At 49.6% G+C, this 25740-nt stretch overlaps 1 protein-coding gene across 2 annotated transcripts in view; it reads right to left on the bottom strand.

Moving 5' to 3' along the window:
- Positions 1 to 11162, bottom strand: part of Col18a1 (collagen type XVIII alpha 1 chain) — a 114601-nt gene extending 103439 nt beyond the window's left edge. For both annotated transcript variants that reach the window (XM_015989522.3, XM_076558562.1), the window contains exons 1-2: positions 11029 to 11162; positions 10853 to 10941 (exon numbers count right to left, since the gene is read on the bottom strand). In XM_015989522.3, the coding sequence (XP_015845008.3) occupies positions 10853 to 10941; positions 11029 to 11039 (100 nt within the window). In that variant the 5' untranslated portion in view covers positions 11040 to 11162. The remainder of the gene's footprint in view (positions 1 to 10852; positions 10942 to 11028) is intronic.
- Positions 11163 to 25740: the final 14578 nt, after the last annotated feature.

Raw genomic sequence — 25740 nt, 5'->3', positions numbered from 1 at the left:
GGGATGGGGGGACACTGGAGGGTTGGAAAGATGAGGTGAAGCCCCTAGGAGCCCTAGAGAAGAGGGGTGGGGATACGGGGGGGGGTTTGAAAAGAAGGGATGAGGACAATGGAAAGACGGGAAAGGAATGAATGGGGGGTGCTGGGAAGGCTAGAGGAGGAATCCTGGTAATCTGTTAGGGAAAGGATGGATATATTTAAAGGCAAAGAAGGAAGCGATGGAAGGCTAGGAGGCCGGTGGGTAAGACATTTGGAGCTCAGAATCACCACCTTGATCTAATAACACACGGCTCTACAGCCTCACCCTCAATTCCTGAGTCGGAGGAGAAAAATGAAATGCCACCAGGCCCTACTGTTCTCAGGCCATAGCCTCCAGCCTTGCGCCATTTCCCTGGGCACAACAGGATTCCTCTTCCGAAGTTTGCATGTGGCCCGGTCCTCTGGCCAGCTAGTGGCCTTCAGGGGAGTTGCCAGGACTGGCTGACTTTTGAGTCCAGGCTAACATGGCTGACTCATCATCGCAGACCCCAAGAGATGACAGGGAGGCCTGTTAGCTTCCATGACAGATGATGAAGTCTGGAGATGCAACGGGGAGCATGCCCTGTACCCTGATAGGCCCTGGGTGTAGCCCACAGCTCCCCTCGGGATATAAGCAAACTCCACTACTTCTTCCTGAACTTGGACAGGCCCAGAAGCCAGGCTGCACACCTGGCCAAAGGCGTTTGCAATCATGTGTGCTCTAGGGGAAGGTCCCAGTCCCCAGGTTCAAGCTGAGAGCCTGACATGGCAGTCCAATACAAATGAAAGATGGAATTTAAAATTTCTAAAGGCCCACTTGCTCGGTGGTGGGTGCAGTTTGATCACTTTCATAAGAAATAAGGTCCAGTTCCCAGATCTACATCTGTCACCTTGTCTCTGCAATGGACTAAGGGCTTGCTTGTCAAGGTCCATTCTGGATACCCGAGGACACATGACTCACTCTGGACAGCCGAGGCCTAGGCCGTGTTCAGAAAATCAGAGTCTGGCAGCCGCTGGTCCACAGACAAGCTGATGGCGTCCTGATAGCTTGCTGGGCACACGGCCATCTACGTGACTTTAGGAAAATGTTTCCAGCCCCACGGTCGTCCTGAGGCTGGCATGAGCGGCACCCAGAGGCTGAAGGTGCTGGACTGACAGGCAGAATGGAAAGGAGCTAGCTGTTATACTACGTATCCCATTGTCCCAAGCAGTGGTCTGTCTGACTTGGGATAGATGGATGCCACTCTGCAAAGTCCTCTGTCTAGCAGAACTCCCCCATGTATCTCGGATAGCAAGGACAGCGTTCAGGGACATTCCCCCCATCAGCTCCCAGCAGCCTGGTAGCCACTCCCTGAAAGGGGGGTTTCTGCTCACCAACAGCTGTCCTCTACTCTCCCATTTTGGCCAGTTGGCTCTAAGCCCAGGCCCTGAGAGGTAGCGCCTCCAGAGGTTGCTGTGCAGGCTATGTTGGAGGGACCCGCCAATGTAAAGTCCACTGAAGGTCAGGGGGGGTCCTCAGGGTGGGGGGTTCATCTTTAGCTGGTTGGGGGAGCACCTTCAGCCTCGAGTGGTTCTAGCTATGCGGAAAGGAGCAGGCAGCATTCTGGCCAGTGGACCTTAGAGACACGCCGTGGCGTCCTGCCTGGGCAAGGATGGGACCTCAAAACAGTTCAGAGGTCCCTGCAGTACAGCAGGCACCTTATTCCTCTCTGCTGCGGCTTCTTCCCCTTCAGCGAGCCAATGAACCTCCACGTCTGTTTCCAAGGGTTACGCGAAACACCCACAGTCAGCTACGCAAAACACAAATTTATTCTGACAGTTCTGGAAGTCATACACAGAAAGCCAAGGCACTGGCAGAGTTGGGTTCTCCAGGCTCTAGGGCAGACCACCCCAGCTTTCCCAGAAGGTATCTAGAGGCAGGTGGGTTACCTAATGGCTGCAACCATCTTCAAGGCCAGCAGCACAGCATCCTCCAAATGGTGCTCTGTCCTCAAATACCTACCCTCAGATTCCCACTCTCATAATCATATCTCCATCCTCACCATATCTGACTAGCTCTCCTCCCTTATACCTCCTGGTAAGCACCTGCAACTGCATCAACCACAAAGGGTTCTCTGGTCATCTTCCCACTTCAAAGCCCTCAATCTAACCCCAGGTGTAATGTGCTTTTGAACTTGGAAGTTAACCTTCACAGTCTGCAAGATGGGCGTGTGGACATCTTTGGGGGACACTCATTATTCAGCCTACTATACATGCCAGATGAGGCCATGCATCTTGCCTACTAAACCTCCCATCCTTGGAGTCTGGCGTCTGTCCTCACTGATAGACTGTGTTTTCCAGTCTGGCACAGACCTGCTGGCCACTAAGAAGGGAGCCGTCCACGGGGGCCAGGCCGAGGCTGGCATCAGCACCAGGGTTCAAGCCTTGTCTGCCTGTCTGTCTAAAGGATCAGCATGTCCCCTCTCCCACACACCACAATGACAGGAAAGAGAGAAGGAGGGTGAGAGGTCTTCTCTTTGGTTACAAACTTCCCATGGCATTCCACTGGGTTGCTTTCCTTTAGGGTAAAGACTCATTTCATCAAGAAAATAGTTAAGTCATGGTGACCCTGAGGAAGGGGTTGCTCCAGGAGATAAGGCTGTTGTCCAAGGACCCAGAATGAACCAGAGGTCATCACTAATGTTGCCTCCCAAGAACAGGTGCCCTAGGACCCTGCCAGCAAGATGTAGGTCTGCTGCATAATGGAGGTGAAGAGAGACAGAGACAGATAAAGAGGGGGTCAGGTGCGGGGTAGAAGCCTGGGCTCCGAGGTCATCGGGCTCTCCTCCCTCCTCCTCCTCCTCCTCCTCCAAGGGCAAGTGGCTCAGAGAACAGTAGTAGTTCTTGAAGACATACAGGAAGTGAGGCTGTGAGCTCTCAGCTCTGAATTCTCCCACCTTGGAGGACCTCACTGTTCACAGGACCCTGTCCTGGGCCTCCCTGTCTCAACTAGAACCCTTTTCGATAACGTCCTAGTCACCTGCCTTCACCGGACCTCGGGCATGGGCACAGAGGTTTCTACAGAGCACAGAGGTAACCAGAAAGGAACCAGGACTACCTCACAGTGAGAAGGGGAAGGGATGCTGTGGACAACAGAGGCCTTGGCCTTACCCAGACCCACAGCCAGGGCTGGTGAGGAACCCAGGCTTGCACAGACAGGGAATAAATGAAGACAGCTCCCTTGACGACAAGCTATGGTGATGATGAAAGGAGGTTGAGGCTTTTCCTCTTCATTTCCCAGATAGGGACTCAACCCCTGGATAGAAACCCCCTGAGAAGAGGTACTAGTACCCAGGAGTCTCCTGATGACCCTGTCAATTCTCAGCAGCTTCCCTTAAATTATGTCAGCCCTATAAAGATATCTGGTAAGTGGAAGCAGGCAGGTGGCCCTGGAATCTCTCTAAAAGTACATGGAAAGTTAACGTCACCATGCTGGGCACCTCAGGTAGTCTAGGAAGAACTCTGAGGGACAGAAGTGGCTGCTTTTCCTAACATGTCCCGGTAGCAGGTCCACCTCACAGCTGGGTAAAAGACACACCTTCTACTCCTGTTGATGGCAACCTTTCCAGGGCACTGCCTGGCAGCTGGGACAAAGCCCCCACCGGGCACTATGGGTCCTCTGAAGCCAGCCCAGGACTGTCAGGACTCAGGGAGAAACAGAGATACAACTATACTCTCCTTAGGATAGGCCACAGATTCCACACTGCCTCAAGACAAGTGAACCATCATCAGCCCCACTCAAAGGGTCAGGAGGCCACCTAATGTCACACAGCACTGGGAACAGAGCCACCCCATCAGCCTCCACCTCTGAGGGCACAGCTGAAGGCCAGGCTTCCTGCCAGATGTAATCCCCGGGATCCGATGACTCTACAGCTGTTTGCTACAAGAACTGGACTCCAGCGGAAAGCAATCGACGCGCATCGTACACCTATCTCTCTTACACAAGTGCCCAGCCCCACCCCACGCAGCCCTCCCCGGGCAGGTTCCTGGCCTCTCTCAATGCTTCCCAGAGCAGACACCTCGTCTCATGCAGTCGTTTGCCTGCAGATGAGCAAAATGAGTAAACCGGCCCAAGACGCCCTCCCTGAGCTGAGTTCATCCTTTTTTTGGTGTTTGCCAGTCTAGGCTTCTAACACTAGGGATGAATTAGAAGTCACAAAAATGAAGGAAAACGCTATGTATTATAAGCCGACCACAAGCCAGGCCAACACACAAATGTGGCATGCAGACCTACCGCCACAACAGACACGAAGCTATTAGGAAAGAACTACCCCGAGAAGGCAGTGGTATGATGGTTCAAATAGCGTAACTCCAAAACGTTTGATCAAATCAGCAAGACTTTTGAAGTGACAGCAGCTAGCTCTGGCATGACCTGACGAGAATTAGCTCTCCCCATCTGGAGGGGCCCTACCTCTCCTGAAGGCCCAACCGCAGCCCCCGCACCCAGCCCCAACTCTGACTGGAAGCACCCAAGATAAGGACCGTGAGAACACCGAGCTGGACGGAACCCAGGCCCTGGGCACTCTGCCTCTACAGAGATAAGGGAAGGCCCTGCTCCCCATCGCCACTCACTCTTCCCTCAGCCCCCAGACTAGTGGCGTCTGGAAACACGCACTGTCTCCCTTCCTTCCCTCCCTCAGAGCAGACACCCGAGGTGTTCAGAAACACACACAAGAGAAGAGAAAAATCCACGATTGAATGGGACAGCAGCGGAGTGACGTTCACCCCAAGGTACCTGCCAGGGAACCCAGTGTGGCCTCTCTGCCCCATATCTCCAGGTGTGGACCAGCCAGAAGCCTCTCAAGTTGCCCACAAATGCGGGCTCCCACTCGGCTGGCTGGCCTCTCTAGCTACTTTGGAAGTCACAGGTGCTGCTCCCATGAAGACATCTATCTGGCTTACCCAGGATGAGGGACCTTGGGAGAAGGCAGGACTGCTTCAGCTGACCCCTTTCTCCCATGGCCCCCACCTGCCCGGGGGCCTACTGAATGGGTTAGGGCTTTGTCTAGCAAAGGCCCAGGGAGACTGTGCCCTCTCTCCCCCTGTCCATCCATGCTCTCAGCAGGAGGGAAAACACCACCCATACACACCCACCCCCACGCCCACCAGAGCCAAGCAGCACAGCCATCCATCCAAGTGCAGGCAATGACTTCCCAGAAGACACTCTCTGGCTGCTACATGGAAAGGTCTATCTTTGTCCTGGAGGCATGGGCGTCTGGATTCTGGTCTGCAGGGTTTCACACAGTGTTACCTCCCTAGCAGCTAAACCCACTGCTCTTCCCTAGCCCTCCACATTCCCAGGAGAGGCCGAGCAGAAGGCTCACTACGGCTACACTAAGGCAAGCTCTCACTCTGAGCTCGCTCCAGTTCAGCTTTTACCACGGTGCAAGCCACTGCTCCTGCTCACAGTGAATGGCTTGTGCTGGCAGGCTTTTTGAAGATGGGGACCCTGCTACAGAAATCTGATACTGTTTCAAAGACATCTAAGCTCAGCTTTGAAATAGGAGGCCTGGTTGCTGCTAATTATGAAGCCACTCACAAACAAAACAAAATTCTGAACCAAAATTAATGAGTGGAGGATGGATGGATGGATGGATGGATGGATGGATGGATGGATGGATGGATGGATGGATGGGTGGGTGGGTGGGTGGGTGGGTGGGTGGGTGGGTGGGTGGATGGATGGATGGGTGGGTGGGTGGGTGGGTGGGTGGATGGATGGATGGATGGATGGATGGATGGATGGAAAGGATGAACAGACGGATGGGTAGATGGATGACAGATAGAAGGATGGGTAGATGAACAATGTGATGCCACCTGCAGAATTTAAACCTTAGCCCGGTATGGTGGCACATGCATTTAATCCCAGCACTTGGGAGGCAAAGGTAGGCAGATCTCTGTGAGTTCAAGGCCAGCCTGGTCTACAAAGTGAGTCCCAAGACAGCCCTGGCTGTTACACAGAGAAACCCTATCTCAGAAAAAAGAGAAAAAAAAAGAAAAAGAAAAAGAAAAAATAAAGAAAGAAAAAAAAGAAAAAGAAAAAGAATTTAAACCTAGGCTCTACCCATAACCCACCACTGATCCTTCTTCATAGGTAACCCCACCTCATCTTCTTGTGGCATCTCTGAGCCTTTTGTCTATCTAGCATCTTTTCTGTGGGACACTCAAGTCAACCCTCACCCATGGCCAATGCTGGCAACTAGCTGAACCCAGCACTTCTTGAATGAACCTCTAGAACATCGTGACCTTCTGGAAACTGGGGATAGCTGTGAACCTGACACAGCCTGATGCTGGGTACTTCTGACCTGACCCATCACACCTCCCACACACATACAAAGTGCCCATAGGAGATCAGCCTGGTAGTGACCCCCATCTGCCAGCATGGAATTCCAGAAAGATGTACGGGCTTGTGGACAGCTTCTCCATGCTATAGCTCTGACTGCAGCAGCCAGGATGGCTGTGCTTAGGCTTGCCCGTGTCAAGGAGCCAGGGAGAAGCTATGCTCCCACAGGCAAGGACTAGACATGCGCCTGCAGCCCAAAGCTGACCTGAGTCAGCGCGTCTGTGATCAAAAGTTCCCTGACAGCCATCCCACAGGAACACAGACCCACCAACCTGACATGCATCTCTCAGCCAGCAACCTGACTCCCACATCTCCAACCAGCATGGCTGGTGCTACAGACAGAAACACCCAGGGTCCTGCCTGAAGGGCTGTGTATCCCAGGAGGGACACAGTGCAAGTTGCACAGATACACTCTATGTCGTGAAAACAGCCCTACAGTGAGAAGAGGAGACACGCTGAATCATAGAGTCAGTGTCATCTCAGAAAGGGCAGTGCAAACAGCTTTACCAAGGGTTCTCTGCTGCTCACGACACTGAGCAAAGAGCTCTTTCTTCTCTCCTGTTAGGGATGGGGAATCCAGGCTTCAAGAGTAAGTGACAGCCACCATACTATCTGGGTACACAGGACAAAGCCTGCCCCCATCTTCTGCTGCCTCAGGAGAACACAGCCTTGCATGACCTCACCTTAGTGTCGGGGAGTCTGCCAAGATGCCTCCAGGAGAGGAATCCAGGCCTGGCAAAAGTTGAATCCCAAGCCCCGAAACATAGGGTGGGAGACAGATCTAGAGAAGGAGCTGGCCTGGTCAGAGGAACAGAGGTGTCAGCCCATGGGGTACATGTCAGGTGCCCCCAAATTGTTCTATCATCTAGCCATGAACCTTACATTTCAAAATGTACCAAACTTGTAAACCTCATAAGTATACCAAATATATTTGTATGTTCCTAGTGTTTCACACACACATGCACACATAAACACACACACACACACACACACACACTCCAGCATCCAATCTTAGGAATTTCTCTAGGGCCTATGCAGTACATCTATCTGTTGGCAGCCAGGAAACATCATTCCATTTTAGACTACCAGGCTCATCCTTGAGATAGACACCATTGTTGCAACCTGTTTCTTTTCTGACTGGTACCCCTAACAGAGAGCCTCCGATGAAGTTCTGAGTCCTGAGTCTACATCTCTAGTCCAAGAGATGTTCATGGAGTAGTGGTCCTCACACCATGTACAACTGTTCTGGCATGCCCCATGTTCTTCCACGCGTGAGTGTATATTGTTTCCCTTTGTGGGTGATGTTGCATTGGTGGGTGTGGGGTGGGGCTTGCATATGTGTGTGTGTGCATGTATAGTGTGAATTCTCGTGGAAATGTGGGAATGTGCGCCTGTTTATGTGCATTCTTTTTTTTTCTCTTTTTTTTTTTTTTTTTTTTGGCTTTTTGAGATAGGGTTTCTTTGTCCAACAGCTCTGGCTGTCGTGGAATTCGCTTTGTAGGCCAGGTGACCTCGAACTCACAGAGATCCTCCTGCCTCTGCCTCTGGGATGAAAAGCGTGAGCCACCACTGCCAGGCTTGTGTGCACATTTACGTATGAATGTACACATGGGTGGTGGGGGGGCACAAATATAAATGGATTTATGTGTGTGAGTGCATTGTGGTTTGCACTCTGTGAACATGTATGCATATCTATCTGTATGTACACTTCTGCGTATACATTTATGTATGAACTTAGGGGCACTTGTGCCCTGAGCGCACAGATGCATGAATATTCATGTCTGTATCGTACATTTGTACATTTTCAAAGTGGAATGCTGGGGAGAGGCAGCGCTCTGGCCTGATTAGCCACATCAGCTACCTGCACCCTGGGGAGAGGTCAGCCCACTCCTTCTAGGTTTCCTTGAAGAGGGCTTCCCCTTTCTCAGTCCTCTTTCCCTTGAAGGAAAACAAGAGTACCCTGAAAAACAAGTTTTGCTGAAATTCAAAACTATCTTCCAGGGCTTTGCATCTGAATCCTGAAGACTCCCCAGTGGGTAAGCCAGGAACAGGAGCCCTTTCCCACTAACTTAAAGTCTAATGTTACCAAGTGCCCGCGTGCACCATCCCTGCAGACTTACTGAGGGAATGCAGCTCCAGGGCACTGCTGTGCGCTAACGCCCTAGACAGTGGGAAGTCTTGATGATGCTGGAACCAAACACACAGAGCACAGGGAATGTGGTCGGGGAGCCAAGCACATGAAAAGCTAGAGACAAGATATATAGATAGCTCCGGTGTGGCCATGAGCATCCTGCAGATGCCTCCTTGGCATGTCCTCTTTCCTCACAGACCCCTCCCCAAAGTCCATAACCACATGGCGCATATGTGAATCCACAAGAGAAGAAACTGCAGACAGATGGAGACCCTACATTATCCTAGGAATCGCAGGTGGTGTGGCAGTGCCCACACCAAGGGCAGATTAAGGGTAAATGCACAACCTGCTAATTCAGAGCATCTAAACCACAGAGTCACAGGACCACGGGATCAGTCCAAAAAACAGAAAAGGGCATTGCTCTGCTTAGAGATGCGGGCCTCAAGGTAGCAGAGGGCGGTTTCTACATGACCCAAGCGAATCACACCTTGCCAGTCAGGATTTCAGGCCTATTAGCTCTTCCCCCAATAACTTAGAGCTCACCAGTCATCCTGGTCCAGGGGACTCAGCCCCACAGGGATGAGGAGCTGTGGCCGTGTTGGGGGAGGGGCTGGTGTCAGAACACAAGCCCCGCTGGGCGGCTTTCGGCTCCACCTCCAGGACACCGAAGAACCACATTCCTCGGACCTCTCTGGAGGGACCTTCCTGCCCCTGAGGGTACAAGGTTGAGAACCCCAACAACAGTCACAGCAAGCAGACAGAGAAACACCACCTTCCCCCAGCACTAACCTTAGATCTCCCCAAAGCTCACTGACACACAGGTTTGTTCCAGCCAAAGGCTAAAATGAAAACCCATCCAACCTTTGTTTTCTACACTTGAAATCAAGTCCTGGGGGGGGGTTGGGGTGTGCCGGTCTCTCCAACATCTTTCCTTTGTCATCAGGGTTACGGAAGAGGCCCCAGGCTTACAGACCCTGTCTGTCTGCAGCCCCTGCCAGGCCTTCATTTGATTAATAGCCCCAAGTGCCATGTGGTCAGTAAGAACGGCCTGGCCAAGACCCATCTCTGGCAGTTGCAAGGAGTTACCCCCTGCCCCCCTGTAGTTAACACAAATAAATGAAGAATTATCTGCTACCCGGCCAACAGGTGTTTTTCAGATTTGCTGTTTTAAAGGGCCCTGTCCTGTTATTTAGCCCGAAGTGACTAATGAGCCACAGAAGCAAAGAACCAAATCATCCCCCCCCCCTTTATCCTTCGTGATGCTGTGGCAAGAGGTCTGTGACCACCACAGGTGACATTGCTAACCAGAGAGTAGGCAGAGGACCGACTTGGTTCTTTGGGGAGGTCACCCGCAGGCGCCTTTGTGATAAAGCGCGGGGTTTCCACCCGGACAGTCTGGCACTGCACCAGCCCCCTTACTCAGGGGCTTTGCGGACATGCTGAGCAGGAGGGGAGCAGCCAGTCGCTGGTGAGCTGCTGGATCTCAGAGCAAAGGAAGTCCTCGGTGCGCACACGCCGCGGTCCTTGCGGGACAACAGAGAAGGCAACGAATCCGTGGGCTTAAGGAGCATTGTTGCCGGCCTGGCTGCGCTTGGCGCTCAGCAGCATCAAAGGGGACCGCGCGCGCAACCCGACACCACCGCAGGCGCGGGGGACAGGGGCCTTGCGCTGCAGCGGCGCACAAAGACTGGCCGGCCACCGGAGTCCGGCCCCGGGCAAATACGCGCAGTTTTGCCTCAACAGGTTGGAAAGTCAAAGATGACGCCATGCATTTAACGATCTTCCCCGGTCTTTCTCAGCCGTGATAAACTCCGCCCACGGTCCCTCCCGAGGATCTGGTGGGACCCGCGGCGGCCGCTAGCTCAAGCATTGCCGAGAATGAGGCCAGCGAGGGCGACATTGGCGAGGTGGGCCACCGGCGGATGCCGCGGCTCCTTACTGGCCACCGGCAGCGCGCAGCTGGCGAAGCGCACAAACTTCTCCACAGAGCTGCTTAAGTCTGGTCCTCCCACGAGGGACTCCAGAGGCGGACAGCTCGCACCACCCTGGCCCAAACGCACCCCGGGACCCCAGGCGCCCGGAGTCTAGAGAATGAATGGCTAGCATAAGCGGCGCAGCGCTGAAAGTGCCAGCACCGCGCGACCCCTGCGCGCTCCAGCCACCGCCCGCCACCTGCGCGTAGGCAGGGCCCCGGACGCCGCTGCCTCCCTGCGGAACGCGCAGAGTAAAAGGGTGGCTATCCCGGGGATAAGCCAGCGACCTGCACAAAGGGCGCGGGAGACCGGCGGACTTGGGGCACCAAGTTATATTTCCACCCGGGCTTACCTGGCTTTGCCCGGGCCACGCGTACCACCAGCAGCAAGACCAAACTAGCGAGCACGTCCAGAAGGTGCCGCCGCCGGAGCCTGTGCCACCTGTGGACAACAACCACAGGTTAGCGGGCCCCAGGCGTCCCCCACCTCCTCGGACCCTTTAACCCTGCACCCGCCAGCAGCCCGAACCTGGGGGCCATCTCCACAGGCCAGGCCGTCTGCGCCCCTGATGCTGCGCGCAGAGCCTCGGTGAGCCGCTTGCCCACAGCGCTCCAGACCGCTGCCGCCGGCTAGGGCAGGGGCGGGCAGGGGCGAGCATGGGCGGGGCGGGGCGGGGACAGCCCAATGGGCGGGGCGCAGGGCGCTGGGCTGGGCCAGGGAGAGCTCGTGAGCGATCCCATGGATTCGAAACCTGGGGACAAGCAGAGTGGACAAGGACAGGTATCTATCCCAGCTTCTAGTACCTCCTGAGTGGCAATCTCTCCCTTTCCTCAATGTGTCCGATGCGTGTTCTTCCCTCATACCAAGCTGCCTCACGAAGCTGCCAGAAGCTACATGTGAGATCCAGGCTCAAACCCAGAGCAAGGTGTAGGGACGTCCCACATTCATTAATGCATGACCATTGCAGGACATGTGTTCAGTCCATGAGGTGGACTGCCAGGAAGGCCAGTGATTTTCTTTCTTTCCCTTTTCTTTCTTTTTTTCTTTTTTCTTTTCTTTTCTTTTTTTTTTTTTTTTTTTTTTTTTTTTTGTTGTTGTTGTTGTTGTTGTTTTGTTTTCTTGTTTTTCAAGACAGAGTTTCTCTGTGTAACTTTGCGCCTTTCCTGGAACTCACTCTTTAGCTCGGGCTGGCCTCGAACTCACAGAGATACGCCTGCCTCTGCCTCCTGAGTGCTGGGATTAAAGACGTGTGTCACCACCGCCCAGCTAAGGCCAGCGATCTGAAGAAAGACATCTACCCCCAACGGACACGGGAAAGAGACACTGGTTACTTCTGACCCCTCCTCCACTCTTGGGTCACTGGGTGTGTCATGGGGGTCCTACCAACCTTAAATCCCCACTGGCTTCCAGCCTAGGGCAGTAGCTCTCCCTGAACCGCTGCCCATGGTGCATCCCCATGGGCATCTCCTCCAACAGCTGCCTGCAGGTGTACAGGTGTTAGGAAGCCTGCCATGCCCAGGAGTGACCCCTGCCCCTACCTCCATCCCATACATGGTGAACCCAGAGACAAGGAGGCACCTTAGAGTAGACACACACACACACACACACGCACACGCACACGCACACGCACACACACGCATGCAAAGACCCTGTTTCTCTCACCAGTTCAGCACTCCTGATCCCCTACCTGACCTAACTCTAGGTTCTTTCCTCCAGCAACTGACCAACATGGCCTTCCTGGCCTGGCCTTTAACAAGACCAGAGATGCTCACATCCACCAGGCAGCAAATTGAGATTCCAAAAAGCCATGCCCACTAACCCTAACTCTCTGTACCTCATCTTTGCCCATCCCCACTGTCCTTCCTGGCCTGGCTCATCTCCTGGGCCACAGAGAAATAGCCACAGAGTCAGCCTGGTTCCCTAGACCCTCTCACACCCCGACCCCCAGCCTGTAGCACCTGAAGTAACATACTTTTCTTGTAGACAGGAGACCAAGTCCCTCCATACCACCGCCCAGCTCCACCCCGAGTCCCTCCTAAGCCTCCCAGGCCCCTCTCAAGTCTCCCTTCCTGGCCTTCCCCATATTTCCTCCTGACCTAGCCTGGCTCTGCCCTCCCCATGCCCGCTGCTCTGCAGCTGCAGCCTGAGGCCTGCTTAGGATTCTGATCTGCTCACATCATCCCCTTCCTCTCCAAGGCTTCAAAGGCCGGATCCTGCCCCAGACCCAGGGGCCTGCCCAGTCTCGCCCATCCACCTGGCCCACATCCCCACTTCATCTGCCTTCAAACCTGGAGTCCCTGTCCGGGTGAAAAGGGTACAGAGAGGAAGAAGGCAATCTACAGAATCAGGGTCCACATTTTTAAAGAGTAGAAATGATTGATGGTCCCGCACTCGTTTTCAAAACGATTTCAGAGGAGGATAGAGCAAGGAACTGGCCGTGCCTGGCAGGTCTTTGTGTGTCTCTGAGTACCCCCCAAGACCACGTGTGTATGTTCACAGGTACACGTAGTATGCATATGTGTGTCAACCGGCATGCATTCATGCATACATGCATGTAGGAGCATGTCCTGGATCTCAATGATCCTGTCTCTCTTTGTTAACATGTCTATCTATCTGGAAGCCATGCCCCAGGTGAGGAGTCTGAGGTGCACGTGCTGGGGAGGTGGGAGGAGGGGACTCTCGGCTCTTCTACCTGCCTTCCAGGCACTGCACGTCTCTTTCCACCACAGACCTAATTCTTCAATCAGATGACGAGCTCAACTATGTATCCAAAAAAGCAGGCTCTGCAGACGGCAGGATGTGCCCCCCAACCCCCCACCCCAGGCTGCCGGTAGTTTCTGAGAGGAATCCTAGAACAGGGTGGGGGCCATGCCAGTCCCAGCAGTCCTCGGGCTTCAGAGTCTGCCGGGCTGGCTGCCTCCTTCCCCTGCTTGACACCTCAGGGCAGAGATGAGTCCATTTTGGGGGGGAATTTGGTGACGGCGGGAGGGGAGCCCGGTTGTCCTTCCCAGACATAGTGAAGAGGATTCCTCAAAGGGCCTGAGTGACAAACAGTGTCACAGACAGCGAGGAAATACCGAGATGAGCTCCCTGGTGTGAGCATGGTACTGGGATGCAACACTGGATGCTAAAACGCACCTATTCTATACAGGCCTACCCTGGGTCGTCACAATGTCCCCATTGGTCCCGTAATAGTCACAGCTTTTTCCTATTAGAATTTGTTGTTATTCCTTTCATATGTATAAGGAAGAAGTAATCACTATAGAAGGCGGGGCATGGGGGGGCTGAAAACACAGGTGTGCACTTAGGCAAATTTTTTTATTAACATAAAAAGTTGATGTTATGCGGTGTGTTCTCCTCTTCTTCCACATAAATATGGGGTTTGCTCAGGGGAGCAGGGCTCAACCTCCAGCCCTCTGTTGATCCTCTGCAACTGAGGGGCACCGAGGAGAACACACACACACACACACACACACACACACACACACAGAGAGAGAGAGAGAGAGAGAGAGAGAGAGAGAGAGAGAGAGAGAGAGAGAGAGAGAAGAGAGAGAGAGAGAGAGAGAGAGAGAGAGAGAGAGAGAGAGAGAGAGAGAGAGATCAGTCCTCAGCATGGTTCCTGTCCTGGCCAGCTGCAGGCTCTATTGCTCCTCCTGTGTCCAGAGAGGCACCATGGAGTTGGATATGGGCTACATGTGAGTCAGCTTCCTGCTGCTATGACAAAAAAAACATGAAAAAAAAAATCAACTTAGAAGGAAGGAACTCTTGTTTGGGCTTGTAATTTCTTAGGGCTCAGATGATGGTTGGCCTAGTCACGCTGGGGCCTTAAGGCAGGCAGAACATCACCGGAACATCATAGCCTGGAAGCCTATGGCAAAAGAGGCCGCCCACCTCGTGGTGGTCACAAAGCAGAGAGATGGAGACTGGAAAGGATAGTGTCCCAACATCCCCTCCAATAGCATGCCCCATGACAATTTTCCTCTCCCTCCCAATGGCACCAGAGACTGGGGATCAAACCTTCAACACATGGATTTGGGGGCAACATGTAAGATCCAAATTACAATGGCCACCAAAGTAACTTTTCACCAGGAAGGGTGAAACCACAGAATGGGCCGAGTAGCTGTACAAAGCACAAATGTATATCAGAAGTCAATCTCAGCAAGGCCCCACCCTGGAGTCCTTGAACCTGAGCACGCAAGTGCAACTGTTCACTTTCAGGCTGTGGGTGCCCTCCTGAGACCGGCAGAACATTCCTTGTGCTCTGGCCTCTGCTGGACTATGTCCCTTGGCTCTATCACAGTCCATGTCCGCACAGCACTGGTGACCATGTGAGCTTGTCCTTTGACCGCGTTCCCTCATGGCGTAGCCCCACCTCCACGGCTTCTGGGTGATCCAGTAGCTCTCTGCTCCAGGCTTGGTCCTGGTAGATAGTTCCATAGTTGGGTGAAAAGCTCGTTCCTCTTCAGCTGAGGGTGACAGCCCTCAGCTTGTCTCACCTGTGGCTGGGGGTCAGCAATGTGGCAGTCTCTGACCAGCATCCTTGGACTGGTCAGCTGAACCTCCCGAGCTGTGCGTGAGGGGATGGGTCACGGCAGGATTTGGTAACGATGAGTGGATGGTAGGACACTCATAAAGCAAAGCATCGTATTCCCATGAAGAGACCTTAATTAAAGATGCCACCATGGAAAAAGTCCTGTCCAACAGCACACATGCATTGTGGGCCCGGAACACTCATGGGAAGAGGGCCTGCTGTGAGAAGCCGCTGTCTTGGAGCAGGGCAGTTTCTCATCTTCCAACTTTGCTTTCCTACAGTCCGCAGTTTCCAAGGTTTGTAGTAACCACCTCTTACTCCCTGTGCCGGGCCCCATTTGCTGACTTTTCTGAAGTGAATTGTTAATCTGCTAGCTTCCTGTCACTCACAGACAGGGGACATCACACAAAGACCTAAGGCCTTTGTTCCCACAGGGCTGAGGCTCTCAGTGGAAGGAAACATCACTTTGGCATCCATACCATTGCTGGTGCCCCAGACACAAGGAGGTCCAAGTGGCTTCTCTCTCCCCTGGCCTATAGACAGTGGCCATGCCCCATTATCAGTGAAGCCTGTGCCCGGCTGGCTCTCTTCTCATACTCACCTTATGGGTGTTAACTCAGCTAATAGCAATGGTTCTCAACCTGTGGGTCCAGACCCCTATGGGGGTTGAATGATCCTTTCATGGGGGTTATATATCAGATATTTACATTATAATTCATTAAAGTAGCAAAATTACAGTTATGAAGTAGCAATGAAAATAGTTTTATGCGTGGGGGGGGTCACCATAGCATGAGGAACTGTATTAAAGGGTGGCAACATCAGGAAGGTTGAGACCCACTGGTTAGTGGCATGATAGACCTCACTCCAGTCCACATGGTGCCTCCCTAGAGCCGGGAGGACCACACAGCTCAAAACTACCCCAAGCAGGAGCTGGAGAAAGGGCTGGGTGGATAAGAGCACTTGTTCTTCCAGAGCGTCTGAGTTGGGTGGTTCTCAGCCCCCATGTTGGGCAGCTCATAACTGCTTGTAACAACAGCTGGCCTCTGAGGGGACCCACACACATCCATGTGCTCACACAGATATATACACATAAATAAAAATAAATATTTTTTCCTTTTTATTAATTAGTTTTTTTCCAACCCTATCACAGTATCCCCGTCACTCCAGTAACATAAGTCTTAAAAAACAAAACAAACAAAACAAAAACTATCCCAAGTACCCAAGTACTCACACCACAATATTACAGGTAAACACAAAGACACCGTAAAAACATACAACCAGACATACCATAACTCATTCTCATTCTGTCTCTCTCTCTGTCTCTCTGTCTCTGTCTCTCTCTCTCTCCCTTCCTCCCCAAAATCTGGGTTTGTTGACCCTCAAAGCAATATTAGAGCTCTCCCAGCCAGATTCATTTTTCTGTCCCTCGACTTTCATGTGACCGTCATCCCCCCCACACTGCCCCTGATCGGCCCTCCCATCAGCTCCCACCACCGGGGTAGACCTAGATCCTACCTGCAGCTAGTTAGGAACTGGGACCCATGCCTTGCGTCTTCTGCCCCATGCTCTGGCTCGCCCTCCTCCCTGACCCTGGGTGGAGCAATCCTTGCTCTGGCCTTGCTGACTCAGTGCCCTCAACCATGCTTGGTGTGAGCATGTTGAAGCTGTGTCTCAGGAGCAGTAAGAAGGCAGGCAAGCTGTGTCCCGGCTGCAGAGGGGTCCCAGTGTGCCTTCTCACTGCAGCCATTTGTAGATCCTAATAGACAGGGCTGGCCTGTGCCCCCGCCCTGCTGGCCTTGTCCCCTTCCTGACACCCTGCATCTTAGCTATGCGCACACCTGCCTCGTCGGGCCACACCCTTGCCCCAGTCCAGCTGTGGGCTAGCTGAAGACATAGACGGACCATAGTTATAATTTCCTTTTAAAAGCCAAATGTTGCTGCTGGCGCTAATGGCCCCTGGGCCACGCCTCCTCTCTGCTCTCTACCTGATAGGGTCCTTGCTATCCTCTTGGGGTCTTCCTTCAGATGTGTGTTCTCCTAGAAACCTACAGCTGTTTTGTGAAGTTTCAGAAAAAGAAATTACAAGAGAAAATACCCATGGTCCTAAAGCTTAGTCTTTGTTTTTTGTTTTTTTAAACTCACAAAGTACCCTAGCTCTTTGCAGATTAATGTATATACATGCATTTAGGCGATGGGCATGAAACCAGTGTACCTGACTTAGCAATCCCATCATGGAAGATGTTTTTGAACTTCTGCTTAAAATAATATACTTCCTTGAAGGGACAGAAATACAGCAGCTCCCAGAATGGAAACTACCATCCAAGGATGGAGGAGGGTTCTGGCTAGCTCAGCAGCAAACTGGACCTGTGAGTGGGAGAGACAGTGGCTATGACACCAGGGCCTCAGGAGCTGCCCACCCTCACCTGTGAACACACACACACACACACACACACACACACACACACATACACACACACACACACACACACACACACACACACACACACACACACACACAGACTGGAAACGATGGGAGTTTTCTCCCGTGGTAGAGGACAGTTTCCAACAAGCCCACGTGCAGGGGGAGGGGAAGAAATATTTGAAGAAATAGTGCTTGAGAATTTTAAAATTAATGACAGATGCAAAAACCATCAACTGAAGAAGCTCAGAAAACATTTAGTAGGACAAATGCCAAAAAAATAAAACAGAAAAAGAAACTCACACGTATTATATTCAAACTAGAGAGAAAGTTTGTCTGATTTCTGTCGAGGAACAGAACCAATAGAGTTGGGGGGGGGGGGCAGGAGAGGGTGCATGTGATCACGTGTGTGTGTGTGTGTGTGTGTGTGTGTGTATGTGTATGCATCTATACAGATGTTAATCAAGAGTCATTAGATTGGCTTACACAATTGGAAGCTGGATAGTCCAAAAGTGGCCATAACGCTGAAGAGCCAGAGAACCCAGTAGCTGCTCACTGTGAGAGTCTGGGACCAATAGTAGAGCTTCATTCAAGGACAGGAGCCTAGAAGTGTCCCTGGACCCCCCCTAGCATGAATGCATGTTGGAAGGTTGAAGAAGCTGGAGTCCATGGGTGATGGTAGCAGGGACAGAGAAACAGGCTCGGGAAAAAGAGCTTGTGTACCTTCCTGACTTCACCTTCCTTCCACCTTTGTTCGTGGAAGCCCCCATGTCTCTGGGCAGAGGCGCTCATGTCCAGGGAAAGCCTTTGCTCAAGTGACGCCCACGGGCCAGTCTTCAGTCAAAGCACTCTTACAGTCGCACCCCCGAGTCTCTCCATCAAATCGAGTTGATGTCAAGCACTACCAGTGATCAGAGAGAAACAAGGACCCACAGCAGGGTCCCCCGGAAGCAACACAAGTTCATCACAGCAGAGTATCATCATTATGTCACTGTTGGAATGTGTAGATTAAGAATTCTTTTTAAATATTTATTGTATGGTACAGGGGATTGAACCTAGGACCTTACACACGCTGGGAAATTACTCTACCACTACACCATATACCCCTAGCCATCCCTTTACCCTTTCCTTCTCTACCTCATGTCTTCTCTTCCTGCCTTTCTTTCTGTTTTGAGACAATGCCTCAACTAAGCTGCCTGTGCTGGTCTTGAATTCACCCTGTAGTCCAGGCAGACCTTGAACCTGCAACTCCCTTGCCTTAACCTCCAGAGGAGACAAAGTACAGACCTGTGCCACCAGGCCTGGCTCATTCATTCACAGAAAAGAGCTTCTTAAAAATTGAGTATAGACAGACTACCTCAGTCAAACAAGAACTGTATAGTTCATACTTTATAAGAAATGACTGTTAGCACTCGAGAGGCAGAGCCAGGTGGATCTCTGTGAGTTCGAGGCCAGCCTGGTCTACAGAGCAAGATCCAGGACAGGCACCAAAACTACGCAGAGAAACCCTGTCTGGAAAAAAAAAAAAGAAAAGAAAAAAGAAAAAAGAAAAGAAATGACCAAACTGGGCGATGGTGGTGCATGTCTCTAATCTCAGCATTCAGAGGCAGAGGCGGGTGGATCTGTGAGTTCGAGGCCAACTTTGTCTACAAAGTGAGTTCCAGGACAGTAAGGACTAAACAGAGAAACCCTATCTTAAAAAAAAAAAAAAAAGAAAGAGCCGGGCGGTGGTGGCGCACGCCTTTAATCCCAGCACTCGGGAGGCAGAGCCAGGCGGATCTTTGTGAGTTCGAGGCCAGCCTGGGCTACCAAGTGAGTTCCAGGAGAGGCGCAAAGCTACACAGAGAAACCCTGTCTCGAAAAAACCAAAAAAAAAAAAAAAAAAGAAAGAAAGAAAAGAAAAAGAAATAGAAATGACCAATGGTATACTTGAGGCTGAAAGAATATATCAGATAACACATTAGCTCTAAAAAGAGTGATGAGTATTAGAAGCAATGATGATAAAATGAAACTTATTTACAATACATTCCATTTGGTGTTTGTTTGTGTTTTGTTTTTTGAACAGGGTCTCACTATGAAGCCTTAGCTATCTCAACCTCACCATGTAGACCAGGCTGGCTTTGAACTCACAGCATCCACCTGTCTCTGCCTCTCAAATGCTGGAATTAAAGATATGTGCCACCATTCCCAGCTTCCAATGCATTTTAATTGCTGAAAATGATAGCTGTTTATAGGAAATTCTATGGTACCACTCTATGTTGATTGTATATGTATAGGTAAAACATGTGGTAATGATATCAGGAAGAATGGGAGGAAAGGGCTAGGGAAATACTGTCCTGGATCCTCACAATGTGTGTGAAATAGGCAAAGGTTATTTGAGGGTAAACTGATTATAAGTTATAAAAATTGAAAATATAAGGGCAAGAATAAATAAGTAAATAAATATAGTCCTTGATGCCAATAACAAATAATTCAAAATTTAAACTCAAACAATACTTAAAGAAGTATTGGATAAAAATAAGAGGAAAAAAATAAAAGTCACCCAAACTGAGAAAAAGGAAATAAAGGAACTAAATAACTTGTTTTCAGATGTCCTAAACTCATGTTTAGAAACCTTGAAGGCCTTCACCAAAAATCTATTCAAGTTGTGGGATATAAAATCAACAAAGCCACCCAAAGAAATGAAGGAAATCCCACCTGTAATAGCATCCTCCCAAATAAAATTCTTAGGAGGAAATTTTAATGAGGAGACAAAAGATCTATATGCTGAGAATTGTAAAACACGGATAAAAGTAAAACACAGATAAAAGACACCGAAGACACGAATAAATGGAATGTGTTTTTCTAGCAGGAAAAATTAATATTGTGAAGGTGCCCTTAATACTCAAAGTGGTTGCAGGTTCAAGACAATCCCCATCAAAATTTCAAGAGCATTTCCCCCCATAGAACTAGGGGGAAAACACCTAAAATTCATAGGAAACCATAGAAGACGCCAAATAGCCAATCCTGAACGAGAACAAAGCTGGAAGCGTCACACGACCTGACTCAACAGTACATTCAACACTGCAGAAATTAAAACACCATGGTACTCGGAATAAACCAGAGCAGTGAGCTCAGAAACAAATCCACACATTGATGGTCACTGTTTTGTTTTGTTTTTTTAAGGTGCTAAGACCACTTGGAAGGAAAAGGAATAAGTGGTGTGGGGAAAAACTGTGTCTGTGTACCAAAAAAAATGAAGTCAGTTGGACCTTAGACACACCATCTGTAAAAGTCTGCTCAGAACGGATTGAGAGTTAAATTTAGGTCCTTAAAATATTGGACTACCAGAAAAAGCAGGCAGGGACAAGGCTCCATCCACGAGTCTGGACAGAGCTGATACATGGATCTGTACACAGTTCCATACTTGGGTTTGGACAATCATTTTTCTGGACAAATGTAAAAATAGACAAATGAATTATATTGAGCCCATGTGCTTCTGCTGAGCCAAGGAAATGATCAGCAGGGAAGCAACAGGGGCAGAGGTGGAGAAAGTGCCTGCCAAGGGTTCATCTGCCCAGGGGTGAAAATCCAAGGTAGATAAGAAGTCCGACAATGCCAGCGCACTGAAACAGAGCTCACCCCCAAAACAGGCATCAGATCCGGAGGCCGGTTTTCAACAGATGTAACAAGTCACCAACAGGCCTGAGGAGACATGTCCAGCAACACTAAACATCAGGGACATGTCATCAGATGTCAACTCACACCTGCAAGGACAGCCACCGTCAGAAAGATGAAAGACAGTACAAGCAAGGATGTGGGGGGCATCCTTGCACGCTGCTGGTGGGAATGGAATTGGCACAGCCACTGAGGGACAGTATGGCAGTGTCTCAGAAAAGTAAAAACAGAACCACCGTATAACTCAGCAATCCAACTTCTGGGTCCTTCTGCAAAGAAAATGAAACTGGTGTGTCAGAGGGACACCTGAATTCCCGTGTTCCCTGCAGCTCCATTTATAATCAAAGGTAATCAGCCTCTGTGTCTACCAAGGGATGAGTGGGTAGAGGAGGTGTATGTAGTACAACCCAATAAAATACTAGTCTGCCAATGAAGAAAGGTCTGCCAACGGTGACAGCAGGAGGCGTGTGGAGAACATTGGAGTCAGTGAAATAAGCCAGGCACAGATGACAGACGCTGCATTATCTGATTTACCCATGGAATCTAGAATAGCTGAACCCAGAGAGCTAGAGGGCAGAATGGTGATTGCTAAGGGATCAAAGAATGCAAAAAGAAGAGGTTTTTGTTGTTGTTGTTTTGTTTAAAGCAATCCATACAAAATAGCATAAAAACACTAACCGAGCTTGCTTTTCTGTTGCTCTGATAGACACCATAACAGAGACCACAGAGGAACACCGCTTACTGGCTTGCTCCAATAATGCCTAGTTAACTTTTTTTTTTTTTTTTGGTTTTTTCGAGACAGGGTTTCTCTGTGTAGCTTTGCGCCTTTCCTGGAGCTCACTTGGTAGTCCAGACTGGCCCACAGAGATCCGCCTGCCTCTGCCTCCCAAGTGCTGGGATTAAAGGCGTGCACCACCACGCCCGGCTATTCTTTTTTTTTTTTTTTTTTTTTTTTTTTGGTTTAGTTAACATTTTTATACAGACCTTCTGCCTAGGGATGGCCCTACCCACAGTGGGCTTGGCCCTCCATCATCAATGAGCAATTGAGAAAATGCCTCACATACATGGCCTTGGGCCCCTCTGATTGAGGCAACCTTTCAGTTAAGGTTCCCTCTTCCCAGATGACTCTAGGTTTGTGTCAAGTTGACAGCTGAAGTTAACTACAACAAACACAAACCATTCAGAGGTGAACTCAATATGTCTGTCTGAGATCTGTGTGCCAAAGATCTATTAAACTTTACTGATATTGAAGAAGCTATAAATAAAAAGATAGTTTCAGCATGCATTTAAGTCAGAAGATTGAAAACTATTAAAATTTTGTTTTCCTTAAATTGATGTAGAAATGAACATAAATCCATGTTATGCTCAAGCAAGTTTGTTTTGTAACCACCAACGTGCTGCTTATAAACTTTGTGCAAAAATACAGAGGACTAAGGGTAGCCCATGCTATTGGAAAACAACAACAAAAACATGTTGAAGAATGTGTTCAATTTTTTCAATATTTCACTACAAATTTACATTTTGTAGTTTACTATGATAACCAAAACAGAGCAGTATCAGAAGAGGGGTAGAAATACCAGTGAGCAGATAAGTGAATAAAATGGTAACCTATGCCAGGCAGTGGTGGCACATGCCTTTAATCCCAGTACTAAGGAGGCAGAGGCAGGTTGGATCTCTAAGTATGGAGGCCAGCCTAGTCTACAGAGTGAGTTTCAGAACAGCCAGGACTACACAGAGAAACCCTGTCTCAAAAAAAGCCAAAAAAAAAAAAAAAGAAAGAAAAAGAAAAAGAAAGAAAAGAAAAGAAAAAAAAGAAAGAGAGGAAAAAAAAGAAAATAGTAATCCAGAGATGGATCCACATGAGCATAATCAACTGATTTTCACAGAGATGCCCAGGTTTTCCTGTCCTACCAGTATCAGCTCAGATGTGAGGGACAAGCCCTGCATGGATGAGTGACATCACCCACTTAGATCCCTACACCCTGCGTGCAGCTCAGAGGCAGCAATGATTTCCAGCAAGGAGCCAGTGCGTGTGCGGGCCATGCATTCACCCATATTCATGGCATCACCTCCAGCTGTTTCCAGAGCATGCTGAGACCTGTAATTCCAAAAACAGTAAGGCACACAGGAATCATTTTTGCCATGAGCACCAACCCTGACTAAAGCTCTGTCTTTATCAGATTTCCATGGCAACAGAGTGAGAAAGTTATACCCAAACCAAACCTGCCTATAGAGATGAGAGATGAATGCATCCCTTTCTTACTCATCAGGAAAACTGTCAAAAAGAACAGTGCAGATGATGCTAAGTCTCAGAAAAGACACAAGCATCTGGAATGTTCACTTGCTGCTGGTAGAGGCATAAATTAGTAGAACTTCTTTGGAAAACTGGCCATATCAAGCAAAGTGAAGCATGCAAAGCCTCCTCTTGGGAATACATCCAACAAACATAGCTATGCATATCCCCTAAAGACATGGACAGGAATGTTCACTGCAGAACTGGTCATCAGAGTCCACAGCCCATCCACAGCAAAATGCAAACTCTGTGTGTTAAATTCACAAGTGAGGAGCTTCAGCATGAAGACAGTTACACACAGCAGGATGGGTGAGATTCACAAACACCACCATAGGATAGATGCTGTACACGAAGAGTTTGTATTCTATAATTCCGTGGACACAAATTTTCACTCTGTAACATAATGATCAAACAAATTGAAAGGTGTTATTTTGGATCATAGTAAGCTGGGGAACTCCCCTAATTGAGTATACCAGATAGTTATGTCCTCCAGAACTACATCAGACATGTGTAACCATCTGTATGTGTGAGCAGGTGCGTGAGCGCACACACACATGCACACACACACACACACACACACAAACACACACACACACACAAGATATATCTTACTTATACATTGAGATATAATGTCCTATCCAGTGGCAGCCATCTACACATTTACTAAACATTGACAAAAAGGAAAAAGAGAAGCAAAAGAAGGGTGAAAAAAAATCAAATTCAATTCAAGACAGAATTTCCAACAGCTTCTCAAATAGCCCTAAAAATACTTCTGCCATTTGGTCCTACATGTATATATAAAGTGGCCTTCTCAGCATTGACAAATAAGATCAAAATATCAATCAACTCTGAAATGTTAACGATGTTATGTCCCAAAATATGAAATAGTCCGTCGAAATTTAATTCTTTTTTTCAAATTTAATTCTTTTTGTAAAAATAAAGAAGCACATCTCATTGATATACAAATTTGATTTCATGTTAATAAACTATAAAATTATATGTGTAGCAAATGATTGTTGTAAACATTTTATGATTAACAATAAATGTCTGATTTATATACCTGTTATACATACATACATGCACAACCAGCATTGCATAAAAATATCTCAGATGAAAAGAGGTTATAAGTGCAAAAAATTTAAAAGGTCCTGGTTTACCAGATGCCTCTAGTGAGGTCTACCAGATATCTTCAGCCTGGTATACTAACTAGATGGTACCAGTGAGGTCTGCAAGATGTCTCCAGAGTGGTCTATCAAATGGCTCCAATGTGATCTACCAGATGGCCCCAGAGTGGTCTACTATAGCTCTGCAGCATGGTCTACCAGATGGCTCCAGAGTTGTCTACCAGATGTCTCCACAGCAGTCCCTCAGATGTTTCTAGAATGGTCTACCAGATGGCTCCAGAGTGGTCTACCAGATGTCCTCATCCTGGTCTACCAGATGTTTTCAGAATGGTCTACTAAAGGTTTTCAGTCTCATCTACAGATGTCCATAGAATGGTCTACCAGGTGTACAGATGCTCCCAGCTTGGCTCTCCAGCATGGTCTATGAGATACCTGAATCTATGTCTAGGTTAAGTTACAGAGGTCATGTGGCAGCAGAACATACAGCTTGCCCCTTGGTGGCTCCTCTCTGCCTCTTGACCGCTCTGCCTGGGTCTTCAAGCCAGGAAGCCTCATCCACAATGAGCATCTGCAACAACCCACACTGAGGCTGCAGTGTGCTTGGGGGTGATTTTTATGCTACTGTTCTTTAAATTACACATGCGCACAGGAACAGCACTTTGGTTGCATAAAGTACATCACAACAAGAAATAATGATAAAGACCAGAAAGGCAAATGTCAATGAATTTTCCCACAAAACTGAACTCTCTAGCAAAGTTCTGAGTGGAAGACAGTCCATGCAGACAAAACTCCCTGTGTCCCCAGAGCGCCCTGACACACAGGGTGTCTGCTTCCACCCCAAGGGCTCTGTTTCTACCCCCAACTCAAGAGCAGACCTGGGGGTACAGGAAGGCACTGTAGGGTGAGAAAAACAAGGAACTGTGAATGAAGTCCAGGGCTCAGGGAGCTGAGCCCAGGGAGCTGCCCAGGTGCCCTACCCAAGCCAGGGCTGCATTGTTATTCAGTCCATTGTGCTGAGGCTGCTCTCAGCCCCGTCTGCACCTCATCCCCTTCCTCCCCTGCCCCCTCCCCCCTCCCCTCTCACATTGTTCCCTCTTTCCTCCAGCTCCACCCTGCCTCCCCATCTGCTTCCCCCTTTCCTGTTTTCTGCCCAGCCCTCGCCCCTGCCTCCCTCTAGGGGTTTCTGTGAATGGAGGAAGAGGAAAACACAAACTCA

The sequence above is a fragment of the Peromyscus maniculatus genome, chromosome 21 (genome assembly GCF_049852395.1).
Source record: "Peromyscus maniculatus bairdii isolate BWxNUB_F1_BW_parent chromosome 21, HU_Pman_BW_mat_3.1, whole genome shotgun sequence".
Lineage (NCBI taxonomy): Eukaryota > Metazoa > Chordata > Mammalia > Rodentia > Cricetidae > Peromyscus > Peromyscus maniculatus.
This window is presented reverse-complemented; position numbering and strand designations above follow the sequence as displayed.